General features: G+C 37.9%; 1 protein-coding gene and 1 long non-coding RNA gene across 6 annotated transcripts; one reads left to right on the top strand and one right to left on the bottom strand.

Annotated features, from left to right (window-relative positions):
- The first annotated feature begins 8,431 nt into the window (after positions 1 to 8,431).
- LOC104612790 (autophagy-related protein 8C-like) lies at positions 8,432 to 13,160 on the top strand. 5 transcript variants are annotated; one of them, XM_019200353.2, is made up of 7 exons: positions 8,432 to 8,482; positions 8,616 to 8,713; positions 8,841 to 8,903; positions 10,544 to 10,599; positions 10,712 to 10,764; positions 12,659 to 12,777; positions 12,885 to 13,160. In XM_019200353.2, exons 3-7 carry the CDS (start codon positions 8,867 to 8,869, stop codon positions 12,974 to 12,976), a joined length of 357 nt encoding a protein of 118 aa, XP_019055898.1. In that variant the 5' UTR covers positions 8,432 to 8,482; positions 8,616 to 8,713; positions 8,841 to 8,866; the 3' UTR covers positions 12,977 to 13,160. The 5 variants fall into 5 exon arrangements, with proteins under 5 accessions (XP_019055898.1, XP_088759007.1, XP_088759018.1 ...); XM_088902881.1 differs by having other exon boundaries at positions 8,437 to 8,482; positions 8,616 to 8,718; XM_088902892.1 differs by having other exon boundaries at positions 8,459 to 8,482; positions 8,621 to 8,713.
- A 565-nt stretch (positions 13,161 to 13,725) lies between these two features.
- On the bottom strand, positions 13,726 to 15,728 carry LOC148803407 (uncharacterized). Its single transcript, XR_016085383.1, has 2 exons — positions 14,584 to 15,728; positions 13,726 to 14,177 (listed from the first exon to the last, which is right to left on the bottom strand). It is a non-coding gene; the product is annotated as an uncharacterized LOC148803407 (long non-coding RNA).
- Positions 15,729 to 18,156: the final 2,428 nt, after the last annotated feature.

Below are 18,156 nucleotides of genomic sequence, written 5' to 3'. Positions count from 1 at the left end.
CTTGCCTTCTACATTAGCCCATCTTCCCAATCTCCTAAAGCAAGCTTTAAACTGAGGATTTGTTTTGCCATAGGTTCTAAGAAATTTTCTTTCACTAGATCAACAATCCAAGTTCTTGTGTTTTGATTTATTAAATATTTCACCCAAACTAGATTCACATTCTGGGGTTTTGGGCCCATAATTCTGAAGCCATTTGTGTTTTCAAGCCAGGGATCACTCCAAATTTTAACCTTCTTTCCTAAGTTTACCATCCAGCAAGCTCCCTCCTTAAGAATGTCTCCACCTGCTAGGAGGCTTTGCCATCCCCATGAGCCTCTTTTTCTTAGATTGTTAGACAAGAAGTTTTTTCCTTTTAGATTTTTGGCTTTAATGATTCTAACCCACAAATTGTTTCTTCAGTACACAACCTCCATACTTGTTTGGCCAGTAGAGCCAAATTGAAACAGTATGGGTCTCTAAAACCTAGCCTGCCATCATTTTTATTTCTACTAATGGTGTTCCAATTAACCCAAGCTAAACTTTTTAAATTTTGTGAGGAGATCCACCAGAACTTCCTTTGAGCTTTTGGCAAGAGAAAACGTGACATTGTGTATGCAAGGATGGCTGCCACCACAGATTTAAGGAGAGCTTCCTTACCTCCCTTTGACAGACAAAAGTCATGCCACCCAGAGATCTTGGAGTCTATTCTATCAATTAAATGCTGAAATAATTGCTTTTTTGTTTTGCCAATTTCCATTGGATGCCCTAAATAAATAGCCGGTTTCTCTACTTTTTTCATTTCAAGGCTTCTAGCCAATAGTTTTTGTAATCTCGGATGGAGATTTTTGCTAAAGAAAATTTCTGATTTATCAAAATTTACCTATTGGCCTGAAGTTTTCCCATATAAGATGGATCATTTCCAAAATAGCCTGGCCTTCCGCAGGGTCTGCCCTAGAAAAGAGGTAACTGTCATTTACAAAAAAAAAAGTGTGAGATCACTAGGCATTTTTTGCTTAGTTTGATACTTGAGATTTTCTTTTCCAACTCTAGGTTTTGAAGACAATTTGAAAAAGCTTCAGAACAGAATAGGAATAGATAAGGTGATAGAGGACCACCTTGTCTTAGGCCCCTTTCGGACAGAAATTTTTTACTAGGAGCTCCATTTACCAGAATTTGAATTTGATAGGACATTGAGGTTATGCAATCCATTATCCATTTAATCCACATTTTCCCAAAACCTATTTTCCTCCACTTGTTCTAGAAATTTCTATTCTACCTTGTCATACACTTTGCTCAAATCTATCCATTTTTTTCTTGCTTTTGGTTTTCTTCATGAAATCTTCATGGGCCACTAGGATGTTGTCTTGAATTTGTCTACCTGGAGTAAAGCACTTTGATTTTCACTGATGAGATTGTTGAGCAAAGGTTTAATCCTATTCACTAAGACCTTAGCTATTATTTTATAAATAGTATTGCGGAGGCTTATAGGTCTATAGTAATTTGCATTTGTTGGGGCTCTAACTTTTGGGATTAGGGCTTATCGAACCACAGAGAAAACCGCCACAGGAGAGACCCCCTTCAACCTCACCTACGGCACCGAAGCAGTCATCCCAGCTGTGGTCGAGGTTCCATCGCTATGACTGGAAGCGTATGATGATAAGGCAAACGAAGATGAGCTACATACCAACCTCGACCTACTCGACGAAGTAAGGGACCTCGCATATATCAGGACCACAGCTTACCAGCAAAGAGTAGCTTGGTACTATAACGCCAAGGTCAAGAAGCGGAACCTCCGCGTCGGTGACCTGGTCCTTCGTAAAGTTATGGTACCTAAGCCCGGCATTGGCAAGCTCGGACCGAATTGGGAAGGACCCTACCAAGTGAAACAGGTGCTCGGGGAAGGAACATACGAGCTCAAAATCCTTGAAGAGAAACAAGTACCCCAGGCATGGAATATTGTCAACTTAAGGCAGTATTACCTGTAACTACTAAGTAGACCACAAGTCACTCTCAAAGCTTAAGGGCCAAAAATGCCGAGCTAACAAAGACCTCGGTGAGATAAGACCCAGTCGCCTCTATGGCATGGGCAAACTACTGAGTAAACCATGAGTCACTCTCAGATCCTAAGGGCCAAAATGCCGAGCTAACACGACCTCGACGCAATAAGACTCAGTCGCCTCCATGGCATGGGCAAACTCCAAGAGTGGACTATAAGTCACTCCCTCAGCCTAAGGGCTAAAACACCGAGTTAACTAAGACCTCGGCACGATGGAAGACTTAGCTGCTTCACCGGTAAAGGCAAAGTATTAAGTATCAGAGGCGTAGGCAGCTTGGGTCTGAACCCTATGAAACATAGCTCATCTCAGTATATTGGTTGAACCTGACAAGGAACAACCTACGAACATACAGTTCGGGCATACATGGTAATTACATCGGGGTATACTATAAAAATACCTCAAGCATTAACGGATAGCTCGGGGTAACAACTACTGAAAAATCCTACTTCGGGTATGTAGCTCTAACAACTCGAGTGATGAAATCGCTTCGGCAGAAAATAAAGAACACACGATACTTAGTAGAAAAAGATAAAAATTCCATTACTAATTCATAAATAAAAATTGAGCTTAAACAGCCCGGGAAGAGTTCAACAAGAAGTAAAAAGGGCACAACTACCCAAGAAAGAGATTTAAAAAACCGGGTTCTGGCACCCGGGAACCACCAGAATTCAGTTAGAAGAAAATAACAGAAGAGCCGCCAGCATCAAGGGTTCACGTCCTCCACCTCGTCATCATCCTTCGGGGAGTCAGGCTCCTCCTCCTCCGCCTGGTCCGCCGTCTCAGGATCCAGGCCCTTCATCGTTATGCCGTCAAGGTTGAGCCCAGAGAACTTCTTTCGGATCAACCAGCGGCAGAGCTTGAATCCGAAGCGGTACGAGCTCGAGCCATACTCCACTTGGAGGTCGTGATACCCCTGGTAGTCCTTGAAGTCCTAGACCGCTTTAGCCCGCTCGGCCTCCACCATGGCGTCAAAGTTCCGAGTTCGGTCCTGAAGAGTGGACTCCAAGTCTCGAACCTATTGGCGAAGAAGCTCCCTCTCCGCCGCCACCCTCGACGACTCCTCCCGGTAGCGAGCACTCTCCTCAGATAGTCGGGCGATCTGTGCCTCTTGGGCCTCACTCCCCTTTTGAGCCTGAAGGACTTCACCTCGGGCCCAGTCAAGCTCACCCTGGAACTTCTGCACGGTTGACCTCTGATTACGAGCATCGCCAGAGTGGATGTTGGTCTGGAGGGCCATGGCGTGGATGGCGGAGTTCACCTGCCAACAGGAGACTAAGGTCAGAAAAGAGAAAAGGAGAAAAAAGAAAGAAGGAAGAGAAAGGACACTTACCACCATGCAATGAGCGAAGGCAAACCTGGCGAGCTCCTTGGGGTCCATCTCTCCCCAGCTAGCGACCTCCTCGTGGCAGATCGCCCTTCGGCTCTTTCATGCAGCCACGATGTAGTCATTAACACCCTCCCAGTTCCCAGTAGGGAACTACGAGAAGGGGAAGGGGCGGGATGGCCCAGACGAAGGAAACTGCCCTTGCGCCGGGAGCTTGGGCCCACCCTCTGTGGCGACTCCCTCGAATGGGACGAGTGGAACCTCAGGTGGTGGAGAAGCGAAGCCCGAGTCAGCAGACTTGAACTCAGCACCCCCAAAAGTGGAGGCTTGGTCAGGACGCGACCTCATGGCCTTGCGCTTCTGGTTGTTGGACAGAAGGCGACGTGCGTTAACACCAGACATGATGTCTGCCCAAAAATCACAAGGTATTAGTCCAATAAAAAAAATTTACAAGGCACTACACGACCTAAAAGGCAACCTACCCGGGCTTAGACCGACCTACGCGAGCTTCTCCTCGGTCAAGTAGTCCGACCAATGGAAGCCAACTACTGCCCAGGACTGCAGCGTTTTCCGAACTTCGGGGTCCAACTCAACCCCTGAATCCTGGATGGCGGCTCTCTAGTGAGTTGGGAAGGGCCACCCTTTGCGGTTGCGAACAACAAAATAGTCTCGCTTCCAGGCCAAGATCCTATTCGGCAGCTCGTATAAGAGCTTGAAGCCGCGGCTGGGAGAAAAATAGTAGGAACGCCTTTCTAGAGGCGCTCCGGGAGAAGCATTCTTGATGTAGAGGATGGTGGAGAGGATATCAAGATTGAGGGGAAGACAATACTCATAAAACAGAGAAATAGTCTCAACTACATTTCGAATGGAGTTGGGGTGAAGCTGGTCAATGGTGAAGTTGAAATGGTTCAAAACCTCCACTATCAGAGGATGCAGAGGAAGACGTAGGCCAGCCTCGAGCTGTTCCTAAAAGATCACTATCCCGTTGGGACCATGCTCCTAGGGAATGTTACCAGAAGGGAGACTGTAGATGAGGTCTCCGGGAAGGTTAAAATGAAGAACTAAAGATCTAAGCCTCTCCATCGACATAGAGGAGGGACCGAACCTGTCGAGCTCCCTGCCCCGAGAAGTGGAAGCCATCTCGCCGGAGGCCTCTCGAGCCTCCGGAGCCTGCCCCCAAGCTCTCCCTGAGCTCGAGGGGGCGTCATCCTGGTTACCGTCCCAGGAATAAATGTGGTAGGGATATTCAAACATATTGACAAGATGATAAGACTCACTAGAAAAGAAGAGACAGTGTGAACAGGAAAAGAGCTCGGGCAGCTAGATGGAGACGCGACCTTAGAATCTGAAGACAAGGCAAGTTAGCGTAAAAGAAAGTGAGGCCTGGGGCCCCCCTATTTATGGCCACTGTGCCCTCAAATCAATGGCTCGGATTGAGACAGATCTGACGGTCCGCAGTCAAGCTGACCGCACGTCTTCTGAAACTGAAATGTGACTGGCTACACACCTTCAATGATTGAGGTAATGACGGCTGCACGACCTCCAGAGTTAAGAGCCGCTTTGGCATGTTTCTCGGTGTTTGAAAAATCAGAAATCCCCTGACTTCTGCATGCACATTTAATGTGAGCAGTCAATCAAGTTTGAACTTCAGTCAAATCCACCGGTTACACTTCATGAACTCCTCACGCTAAGGTAACACTTTTAGCCCGAGTAGTGGGGGGCAATTGATGGAGGGTGATTTGACCCGACCCCTTGAGACAGTGGCACGTGGACATGACTCAGCACAAGTGATAGCTCAGCATCACAGTCTGACCGCGACTAAGTAACAAGTCCGCAGGACAGCTCGCTATGTCATAGCTCGCTATAGGGGGAGTCCGCTATAGCGCGAGCTATAGGACCCCCGATGTACTGAAAGGGAATACTCCAAGACAAGTCTATCCCAGCTCGCGAGCTAGGGTAACCAGCTTGCGATAATACTTAGGCAGAAAAACTGCCTAAGGGGCCATTTCAAGAGGAATCACCTCGCAATACCCTCAGGAGCTCGCTACAAGGTAGCTCACGATAGGGTATCTCGCTACAAGGCAGCTCGCTACTAAGCGACACGATGTTTTCAGGAAGCTTCTATCTGACAAGGCCGTACCCGTTAGACTGCGCCACGTCTCCTGACCAACGGCGCAGTCCCTGCCAGCCCGACAAGCCTGCGCCCACATCTCTTGACAGGTGGTGTCATGTCTGTCCTTCCGGGACGTGTCACTCATTCGATTGGGTAGTACACGGCAACAGTTACCTACGCAGCCCTTGCAGATAACGACTGCGACAGAGGTCCAATGGTGGTTACACCCAATTTGACAAGAACGCTCATATATAAGAGACCCCTAGTTGAAGGAAATGGCTCTCTCTGGAATATCTAAGATCTCATCTTGAACTTACTCGAACTTTCTCTCGAGCTAACTCAGTAATCTAGCGTGACCTACACTCTTAGCCTCCTTTGCACTCTTTACTATTCTCTCCAGTGTTCTAACTTAAGCATCGGAGTATTCCCATCGAGCAAGTCCCCCGGGAATCCTTCACCGTCTTCTTCTCAGGTACCGTCATCGCCAGCAAGGAGCCAGCCAGCTGCCAGCTAGGAGTGCCCGAATTGTGCAACATCAGTATTAATTATAATTACTTATAATAACAATAATGTAAATAAGTAGCACTAATTATATATTTATAAAATAATTAATATGAATTAATACAAATATAAAATGATTTTATCCCGATTAATAATTAACATTATTAAAATACTTATTAATTATCATTAATTAATTAACATTCCGAAGTAATAATTATCATTGTTATAATTAAGGAATTAATTATCAACAAGTAATTATAATCAGTAATTAAATTTTATCAGGAATCATTATTATTAGTAATAATTAATTATAATTATTGATAATAATAATGTATATATATATAATTATATTAAGTAATATAAGTCTTAATTATAATTACTGATAATAATAATATAATTAATTATTTCATATAAATGTATGAATTATAATTCCTGACAATAATACTAATATAAATAATTAACATTAAATATTTATTTTCAAAATAATTAATATGAGTTAATATAAATATAAAATGATTATTTTCAAATTATTAATTACCATTATGAAAATCATTCTTAATTGTCATTCAATTAATAATGAGAAATATTATCAGTAATTATTTAATATCAGTAATTAAGTATTAGCTGTACTTATTATAAGAAATTATTATCAGTAATTAATTAATATCAGTGAGATTATTATTTGTAATTAATAGCTGAAATTAATTAATTAGAAGTCGTTAATTATTATTAGTACTCCTCTCTTTCAAAAAGTTGACTCATCATCATTGTCATCATCAATGTCATCATCAATGTCAACAACTTGACAAATACATAATTTGATAAAAATAGGTAAATAACATTAATTAATTTTTTATCTTTTGAAAAACCGAATAAGAGAAAAATAAAATGGTTTAGCATTGCAAATGAAAAATTATTTGGATTTTTGCAAAACACATTATTGAACACAAAAAACCAATTATTCAAAAATAAGGTCGTTAATCAAAGAGTATTTAAAATTATTCAGTAAATAATAATTAATAAGAATATATTAATTAATTATCTAATCAAATTAAAATGGGTAATTTTAGCAATTAATTTTATGTAATTAAATTTTGCTAATAACATTTTTTTAATAATAATCAGTATTATTAATAGATTAATAATATATTAATAATTATGAATTAATAATAATTATAAATATAATAATAATTAACTAATAATATATTCTTATTATGTGTGTATTGATTTTGAAATCAGTAATATTAAAGTATTATTATTATTACTACTATTATTTTATTTTTATTAATTAATTTGTTATAAATACAACTTTTAGTAAAATAATTAATATTAATATAAAATGATTATTTCCCAATTAATAATTAACATTATTAAAATACTTATTAATTATCATTAATTAATTAACATCCTGAAATAATAATGATCATTATTAGTATTAGTAATAATTAATTATAATTATTGGTAATAATAATAATAATATAATTATATTAACTAATATATATTATTATTAATTATAATTACTTATAATAATATAATTAATTATTTCATATAAATGTATGAATTTTAATTTCTAATAATAATTATAATATAATTAATTAATAATAAATATTTATTTTCAAAATAATTAATATGAGTTAATATAAATATGAAATGATTATTTCTGAATTAGTAATTACCATTATGAAAATATTTATTAATTATCATTCATTAATCATCATTTTGAATTAATAATGAGCAATATTATGAGTAATAAATTATCAGTAATTAAATATTAGCAGTAATTATTATAAGAAATAATTTTAAGTAATTAATTATTATCAGTGAAAGTTAATAGTAATTAATTAGTAATTAAGAATAATTATTTTTCTAGATTAATAGTTATAATTAATTAATTAGAAGTAGTTAACAGTAATTATTATTAGTAATCAATAGCTGAAATTAATTAATTAGTTTAGTAGTTAACATTAATTAATAACACAGTTTCCTTTTTTTAGGAAATGATTGAAAGTGAGAGCTTCCTACTTCTCACAACTCTACATGGTAGTAGATTCCACTCTTCATGTTAGTGGGCTCTTTTGTTAAACTACCACTAATCAGAATTGGATACATGTCTATTAGGTTTTGTTCTTGAATTATCATTAATCAGAATTTGACACGTACTCATTTTGTTTAAATCTTTGGAATGGCAGGTGTCTGAATGTAAATGAGCCACATATCTCACTATAAGGGGCTTTGGCCTGAAATCATTACTTTAATATATATATGCAAATGACAGTTAGGGGAATATTTGTGTAGTTAAGTAGTTAACTAATGATGGGTAAAGTGAAAAATCTAGAAACAGAGGGGCCTTTATCGCAAAACAAAGTTTGGGGGTAAAAGTGTCACCAACCCCCTAAGCAAGGGGCGAGTGTGTCATTTACCTTATTTATTTTAGGAAGAAAACGACGGCAGGGAACTAAGGAGTAAGGAGTAAGGAGTAAGGAGTAAGGAAGATTCCTTGTTTCACAGGCAATTCATCTTTGTTTGTTGCTTCCGGTTTCGTGTTGGGATCAGAAACCCTAATTTCTCCCCAAAATTCCTTACCTTTATTTTTATTTAATCTCACATCTCCTCCTAATTCCCCTGTTTTTGATTTGGACAGCGCAGAATTTTCTGTTCTCTATTCATCACTTTTTTCGATCGATCTGAAATTCTAAAGTCGCACTTCAATCTTTACTTTCCGTATTCATCAACGTCTTGGTAAGGTTAGGGTTTGGGTTTTCCCTCTAAACAACTCTTGTTTGAGAAGTTGTATCTTTTTATGTGGTTCCGGCTTTCTTTTTTGTTGATCCGTCTGTTATGTTCTTCCGATGTTTGAAATTGGCAGAGAATAGTCGTTCTACCAGTCGCGCAATGGCCAAAAGCTCCTTCAAGTTGGAACATCCACTTGGTTTGTGCCTTTTCTGAGTTTGAATTTCTCCAGTACTTTCCCTTTTTTAATTTCGGATATTTGTTGTGCACTTGTTATCCTAGTTAGAGTACTACGAATTAAAGGCCTCCACTTATCTTCCACAAAGTACTTTTTTTTTTAAATACTAAATAATTGGTCAACGAGTTAATTTTCTCCGATCTTTCTAGATGCAATAATATTAATAGATATTTGTTGTGAAATCTCAAAATTTCCTCCTTTTGCATGTCAGCATGTATGATTTTTCTGTTTTCTTGTTTTAACTGACCACTTAACTCTTCTCTATCTGTGGAATTCGAGTGGTGGCTTTTCGTAGGATTGTGGTTTTATTAAGAGAGAGAGATCATAGGTCATAGAGTACTTCGTTAATGTATGGGAATATTATTCACTTTTTTTCTCCTGTCTAATTCCTTTTCCTGGGGATGTGGTTGTGAGGGAAGGCATGTGCATTCTTTCTTGGCTTAGAAGAGGAAATTCTTTGTCTATTGGAATCATGAGTTGTTTGTACATACATTCATTATTTTTCTCTTCTTTTCCATAAAATTAGCATCAGCTATGACCTTCTTTTACTTCAATTCTTTGTTTTAGTTTTTGTTGTTATCATGCTATGAGTATTGCTGGAATTTATTAATATATTCATTTTGGCTGGAGGAAAGAAACCATAATTTTTATGAACCGACATTGTTTTGCATTTCGAATAAGTTTGTTATGATAAATTGGATTTGAACTACTGGGTATTTGTAAGGTGAAACAAATGTCATTTGTACAGTTTCCTGGAATTTCATTGTCAGTAAAAGGTAATAAGAAGGTGCAAAGGTTGAAATATAAATAAGGGATTTCGTTTTGGGTGGAGGAAACTGTGATATTATGAACTGGCATTGTTGATTCTGCTCCTTGCATTTTGATTAAGTTTGTTATGATAAATTTGGATTTGAACTACTGGATAGTTCTAAGGTGAAAGCATATACCATTTGTACAATTTTCTGGAGTTTCATGATTAGAAAAAGGTATTAAGGAAGCCCAAAGGTTGAAATATGTGTGGGGATTGACTGCAATGGAAGTATCATGTGTACCCACCCACTCATTTATTCTGCACCTAACTTAGGGTGAAATGATTGTAATGTAAGCATTCACTTGCAGAAAGGATTTTTCACTATTTGGAAAATGCACCAAAAATGGTTATTAAATGGAAAATTCTTTTCTTGCTTTATATGTGTGGAATTATATTTAGCCACTTATGTTGCATTGTTGCTGATTGCTGCCAAAAGTTTGTGTTGTATGTAAAACAAGCAAGTATTCTGGTTGACAACTCTGGGATCTTTAAATTGTATGTAGTATCTTTCTGTTAGAACCTTCTTTTTGCTCTTTCTTTTCCAAACATACAGCATTGTAGGATGATCAATGATCATGCTCCCATCTAATCTTGTTTTTGGTTTTTATCCTTGGGTTGGAGTTAAAGTTTTCTGACATTTACTAGCCAATTTTCCCTCCATGCAAAACATAATTCATTGTTAACTTGTTACTTGCTTTGCCTTTTTCATAGTTGTTTAGTTGTTAGTATGTTCTGAAATTTATGCACCAATAGCAAAATGTTCTAAGGTTTGTGTGCTTCTACATGCCAGAGAGGAGGCAGGCAGAAGCTGCTCGGATCAGAGAGAAGTATCCTGATAGAATACCAGTAAGAACTTAATTACTCACTAATCAAGGAACTTATTATTATTATTATTATTATTATTATTATTATTGCTGCTTTGCATCTTTATTGCTTATCATTTGATTGTGCTATGTAGGTGATTGTGGAGAAGGCTGAAAGGAGTGATATTCCTGACATTGACAAGAAGAAGTTAGTAGCATACTAGCATTTATTGCTCATTTATCAGATAATTGCTTGCTTTGATTTCCATATCTAAATACAACTGGATTGTTTATTGCTTTCCTTTTATCAACTGATATGTTTTTCTCCACTTAGGGGATGATTGGAACTGTGGCCGCTTTTCAAAAAAAATGGTGCCACGTCGGATCCACATAAACGTTTCAACAAACACTCGTATATATGAATGCTTGGTTCAGGCGTTTATTGAAAAATTGGGCATACCTCGTAAATCAGGACCCCACTGATGCATGAAACGCCAAATTTGGCGTTTCATGCATCGGTGAATCGTTTCCCCCAACGGTTGACTGATGTGTATCCTGTGGTGCTTACCTGTCAGTACATACATGAAAAACGGTGATGAAAATCACCTTACCAGACAGCATAGTGTTGCTCACTGCCTACGTGGCAGAAGTGTTTTTTTTTTTTGTGAAAAACGGGTATTGGAAGCATGGGCGTTTTATCTTGAAAATCGGTCCCAAAAAGTGCCCACGCTTCCAAACACCATCTTAGACATCCTCCATTTTTAACACATTAGATCTGCCATTATATTTGTATTAATTTCTAAATGGCATTAAATATTATAACATATAAAGATGTTTGAAAAGTGTAAGCCATATATATATATATATAGTTTGTCATCTTTGTCTTAGTTCTGTTGTTTTTATGCATGCCAGGTTTTGTGAATGTTTTTCGAAAAGCATTTTGCTGTTGTTAGCATTAACTTTTTTTACTATTGAATGATCTGTTGATATTGTGCTGTTTCTTGTTTTCTTTGTTCAAAATTCTATATGCATTATATTTACTCTCTCTCTCTCTCTCATGCGTGTTGCATGAACTACATATCATAATGTGTTCTTGTTGATCATTCACATTTCCAGGTTAAAGGACTTTGTAATACATGTTTGATCTTATCCTATTTGATTCCATGATCAATAAACTGAAGTGAACCTCATTTAGTGACTGACTGTAACATTGTGGCCATTGGTTGCCATGATTTAAAATGAGCTGCAGATGCAGAAGTTATTTGAAATTAATATATCTTAATTGGAAAGATAAGTACTGATTGCTGCCATGAGTACTGAAACTAAAACTGTAGACATGTTAAAACTTTTAGTCAAATTAATTTGTGTATGAGGTTCAATATACTTACTATTCTGTAGTTATCATATCACATGCATATGTAGCTTAATGATAATTTGAAACAAGTACTAACATTTATGTATATGTTATTCTATGTGTGAAGTAATAATTACACTTTTGTGGTATTGTTTAATGGTGCAACCGTGCAATAGAACGAATTAGGCTTGTAGTGCCTAATTCGTAGGTTTCAAGTGTGGGGAAACAAATGGTGATTGAAGAAGTTTTTGTTTGGGTTATATAGTATGCATTTGTTTAACCTCTTCCTTAAAATGCAAGTAGTGTAGTCTTCTTAGATTCATGACTTAATGATTAGACACAATAAATAATTAGGTACAGAACGTAAAATGTTACTTTTCACTTGAGGAGAAACCATCAATATACTGATCTGAGTATTGGATAACAATATCTGGCGGATGGCTAATTACTTCTAAGGAAATTGTTCTTCCATGGCACTTAAAAGTGTACCCATGTGGGATTGAACAAAATCTTGAAGGGCCATCCCTACATTTTGGCACTTCATTTTTGAGACTGAAGGGAAGGTTGGTTTTAGAGGAATCTGAATTTCACATAAGTGACGTTCACTTGTTTGTGCAACCATGCTCATCCTCCCCTTATAGGCTTCTATTTGCAAATTTCATTTTTCTCATTCTTTCTCATGTTTTTCTTTTTTATTTTTTAATTACTGTTAATCTTATCCCCTTCCTGGTGTGGTTGGTGCACGCAGGTATCTTGTTCCTGCAGATTTGACTGTTGGTCAGTTTGTTTATGTTGTCCGGAAGAGGATAAAACTCAGCGCTGAGAAGGCCATATTCATTTTTGTCAAGAATGTTCTACCCCCAACAGGTGAATTATGCCATGCTATAGTATTTAGTATTTACCACTTAATTGTGTATGTTTCATTTCTATCAAAGTGTGGCATTTTAATGTTTTTGGATTTGTGGCTTGTGCAGCTGCCATGATGTCTGCGATCTACGAGGAGAACAAGGATGAAGATGGTTTCCTTTACATGACTTACAGCGGTGAGAACACATTTGGGTTCTGACCTAATTTAGTCAAATGTATGTAAATAAGATAAAAGAATGAAGAAAGATGTAAATTCTCAGCAAACCCTTTTATCTCCATCTCCAGATGTTCTCTTCTTAGACAATTAACTATTGGATAGTTCGGGTAATTTGAATGTTTATAGAATGTGCATGCACAAATTAATGCAATGCTTTATTCCCCAATCTCAAATTGTATACAAGTTTTATATATGGGACCAAAATGTTCTACTGGTCATTTATGCAAACATGTCACATGTCGGGTTGGGAGGGGGGAGGGGCGCTCATCTTGTGAAAATTTCTCATTCAGTTATATAAATTAATCTAGTCTGGAGGCAAGTCTAAATGCTAAAGCCTAAAAGAAATGGGAGTAGCAATGTAGCAATGGTTTTAAACGTCGTTTGCTGCACAACCATATCTGATCGCTGAATTTTGAAACTTGCTCTATTTTTTGGAATATTGTTAGAATAATATACGAGGAGATATAAAAATTTCCCCAAAATTCTGAAATTTCATGACAAGCCGAAATTCCCGAAGTTAAAAATTGTGCTAAGTAGTCCTTCCCTCTGGCTCTGGCTCTGGGAAAGTGGAGGCCGCCATGAGCATAGAATTAGAAAGCATCATTACATCCAAAATTTGATTTGTATTTTGCTGGCTCAACAGTTGAACTTCTCAGTGTAGAAAGTACCGATTTGCATTACCAAGGGCAAGGGGATCCTTAAGAAGAAAGAAGAAAGTAATAGAAACGAACTTCAACAAACTGGAATGGCCATGGATGATGATGAGTGGTTCATCGAACTTGAAAATTAAAACAAAATAAAATAGTTGGAGCAATGTAATCATGTAATGGCACATTAGCACATGGGTGGGCGCTACTGGCACTGAGGAGAGTTAGGAGTAGGGATCACATCTCACATTGACATGGGTGGTCATTTGGAGGAAGAACTCCGCTTTTGGTACTGAGCCTTGATCCATTTGATGCCGACTGAGGTCCCACTCTTGACTTTCTGTGCTCCAACCACCGCTGCTGCTTTCGCCTTGCCGAGACCTGCTGAAGCTGCAGCTTTCATGTCCGCCATTTTTTTGCTGTTGCCGTCTTTCTTGCTTTTGGGCTGCTTGTTATCATCATCATCCGCAGCTCCAATGCCGCCCGCTCCCCACTGATCCGCCCAGCTTGGCGCCTCGTTTGACATGCTTTTATTTCTATTTCATCCAACCACCCCAAAACCAAAAAACCACCATTATTATTTTATTATTTAAGACCAAACAAAAAAGCTAACCTCCTGAAACTCAAAAACCACAGGCCATATCATCATGTGCAGCAATGATCCCTAAGCCCAAAGGTATTGGGCTTCACACTGATTTCCCATTCCCACTTAGCCTAAGAAAAAAGGTCATCATTTCAACCTCTTCTCAGAGCTCTCGTTTGATTTGATAAGAGAGCTAGAAAGAAAGCAAGTTCTAGACATCTACATCTACATGGTGAATACTGAATCATTTGAAGAGAACCCATCTTAGGCCTGTAGCGAATAACGAAACAAAATAATAAAGGAACAGAGAAGAAAAGATCCGTACCCCCAACTCCAAAGGTAGGGGGGGAGGGGTTTACCTTGTGTCCGCTGATTGAGGTTAGAGTATCGGCGGCTGTTGACGATTGAATGGGTATAGATCGTATTTGGGCTTCGAGATGGAAGAGATGGATGGATGAAGCAAACTAAAAATGGAGAAGGGACGGAAAGAAAGAAAGAAAGAAAGAAACTGCTGAAGCAGAAGTGCTTTCTGACGGGTTTATGCTTTCTTAAGGGTGACTAGTAGGCAGGCTACAGAGTACTCATCACATCACATGTGATAGGCTGTCTTATTATTTACTATTTTTAAGGGAGGTGGAGGTAGTAGAACTCACGCTTCCCCATTTTCAAATTCCAACTTGTAAAGTAAAGCAAATCATGGTCTCCTAATAGGGATTGCTTGCCCTAGTATCCATGGTTTGATTATATTGCCTTTTCTTCTCTCTCTTTCTCCGTCTCCTTTTTTTGACAGGCTAATAAGCAATTGGTTAACAAACAAATAAACAGAATATGCATACTGCATCCACCTGTAGGTTTCCTTCTTTTCCAATGCTTTTATTAATTAACCTAATTAATTTGCAGGACGTATTACTTCATATTAAATCTTTTTCAGCTTTTCTCTTTTCCCTTTTTGTTACCTGCTAAGTGCTAACCCCATGGGCCATAGACAGAAGCAAAGATATATGTACGCTGCTCTGTCCGATCCGAGCTCCCGATTCCCGAGCAGAGTTTCTGCTTCTCTTGCACCGAGTTTAAATGGGTGATATATACAGGTCGGGTGATGGGTATCCTTCATTGGGTTGCTATTATATATGTATTAAAGGCAGGTCCTGGTGTTCTCTCTTTTTGCTTCCTCTATACTTTTCTCTTTTCTCTCTCTCCTATGCACCTTCTGTATCAGTAAGGCAAAAGGATGAAAGGGCTGTCAAAGAAATGGGATTTGGGTTGGGTGGCTTGCTATCCATTTAGGCTATATATGGATGGATATTCACGGATTAAATGGGTGGGCTGTCTCTCAATCCATAAGCTTCCCACCCAAACGTACCCAATTGCTACCCTTTAATTCCTAAAATGTTTACAAAGACCAAAAAATCCCGGTTCAATGGATCAAATCCACAAGGAAACATTTAAACAAATGTTTATATATGGAAAAAAAAGCTTTCTCAATAGAATCAATTAGGTTTAAGCTTTTTCCCCTCTTCCCTCTCTCTCTCGTTCTTTTCCCCGGTGCCATAGGAGAGCCACTAGAACCACAGAAGTCATATTCTATAAGGGAACTGCAGTTACGACTTTTCCCCCTCTTCCCTCTCCCTCTCATTCTCTTCCTCGGTGCCATAGGGGAGACGTCGGAACCGTAGAGGTTGGAATCAGAAGCAAATCAGCAGGCAACAGTCGTTGATAGTCACTGACTGTTGAAATCTGATCATCTGTTCTTATGCTCCACGACTCCGATTCCGATGTTTTCCACCGACTATTAATCGTCATCAACTGTTGATTGTCACCGACTATTGAAACCGCAGAGATCATCAACTATTCAATTCTGACCCTTGTTTGTTTAACTTGTTCCCTTAAAAGATATAAGAAAGAATCTTGAAGATTGAATTTATTGGAAATGTGGGTTTCACTTTGCTTTCCAGATCAGGATAAGGGAAAAGGGAAAGAATAAATGTTTTAATGAAATCCTAGAAGAATTTGAAGCTAGTTAGATTGAAGAATGTATTTGGGTATTTATTTGAACTTGTATACATAGTATATGTAAATATGGTCTTTTCAACTACAAGATGATGCAGCTTTGAAGAAGAAGTAAGTTGTAAATAAGTGAAAATAAAGGTTTATCTCCGACTTGTTGGGTTTCCAATTTGGTTTCTCTCCGTATCTCCTCACTACCCTCTTAAGTGATTGATCGTATTCAGTGATTGACATGAAGCTTTCATTGCAACACGAGCCATGAGGGACATCCTCAAGCGAGTTCAAGCAATATATTGCCCCTTTTTGGAAATCAAGGCAGGGAACACAACTATAGTGGTACACATATGATTTAGTTCTTTCACTATTGATTAGAAAGAGAAAGAGAGGAGAGAAGCAGGGAGATGGACGAAACCAGAGGTGACCAGGGAGATGGGCAGAATTAGAGGTAATTGGGGAGGAACTCCCAAAAAATCACTCCAAAAGGTGATAAAGGTATTTTAGGAATTTTCAAAGAATATATCAGTCACTTGATGTCACATGTGGTGGAAAGTTAATGATAGAAAAGGTTTTAGACAATTATTAAAAAACTTAAGAATACTTTAAGACAATATATATATATATATATATATATATAATAAGAATAGAGTTAGTCGATTAGTTAAACTATAAGGGTAGTTTCTTATATTTGCCCTTAGGTTTAATACCTGATCTGAGAGAGAGATTCTCATTTAATTTCTAGATATAATGTCTTTCCAGTATAAGGTTGAGCTCTTCCTTCTCTTAGGAGATAGAGCAGGTATTTGTATTGGGGCTGTTATAAGTTACACGCTACATGGGCATGTAAGGATAAGGGTGCAACTTGTACAGGCTTGGATTGATGTTTTAATAATATTTCAATGGGCCTGGCCTAGCCCAAGGGCCCAAATTTGATTTATTTTACGGTTCTTAAATTAGGTACCCACCTTGCAACGCTACTACAACGTCAATGTTCCGCATTCTGGAAATATTCTGTTCAAATGATATATTTTTTAGTTAGAACAAGAGTATCCAAAACTGCATTATATAAAATGATAATTGATATATATGAAACTAGTAGGACCAGTCCGGATCAAGTAGGCACACTAGCACATTAATGAGCACTTAAAAAATCTTTTGACACGTATTGATCTAAAATATTGAAAGTCCAAACCTTTCTATTGCAGGAAATGCAAAATTTGTTAGAAGGGACCAACATGTTCACTAAGAAGAAGAGAGATGAACTATATCTAAATTACCTTATTTATTGTTTAAGGCAAGAAAATTAGCAACCCTTCAACAGGTAGACAATCATTGCTGTCTATAATTTGGATAGGAGAGAAAGTATGAATAACAAGGATCAAAATATTGATATGATATGCCTTTGTATTGGATGTACTTTATCTGTATTGGTGGACCCCCAAAATGTATAATACATATATACAATAAGGTTTTAAAAACCAATCCGGAAATGAAACCACTGTAGCCATCGATTTCTAGGTAGTGGTTCAATTGCCTGGATCGAATGGTTTAGGTAGTTTGGAATATTAAGGCAAATAATATTTATTACTCTTAGTCTTTTATAAGAAAAAAAAGATGGTTGTAGGTTAAGAAAGAAAGAAAGAAATGAAGGAAAGAAAGAAAGGAAAGAGAGGGGAAAAAAAAGGAAGGAGGGAAGAAGAATGGGGAGGATGAAGGAAGAGGAGGAGGAGCATCTGACGTTCACCAGTGATGACGATGGAGGCGGCAATGATGATGGCAACAACAACAAAAAACACAGTGACATCCATTCGGTTAGATCTCTCTAAGATCTCAGATCTGAGATCTTTGCAACCTTTTTTTTTTTCTATTCACTAATCTCTCTCTCTACATTTTATTAAAACATGAAACATTGTCCAGGTTGAATGGGT

The sequence above is a fragment of the Nelumbo nucifera genome, chromosome 1 (assembly GCF_055504915.1).
Source record: "Nelumbo nucifera cultivar China Antique chromosome 1, China Antique-T2T, whole genome shotgun sequence".
In the NCBI taxonomy this organism is placed as follows: domain Eukaryota; kingdom Viridiplantae; phylum Streptophyta; class Magnoliopsida; order Proteales; family Nelumbonaceae; genus Nelumbo; species Nelumbo nucifera.
This window is presented reverse-complemented; position numbering and strand designations above follow the sequence as displayed.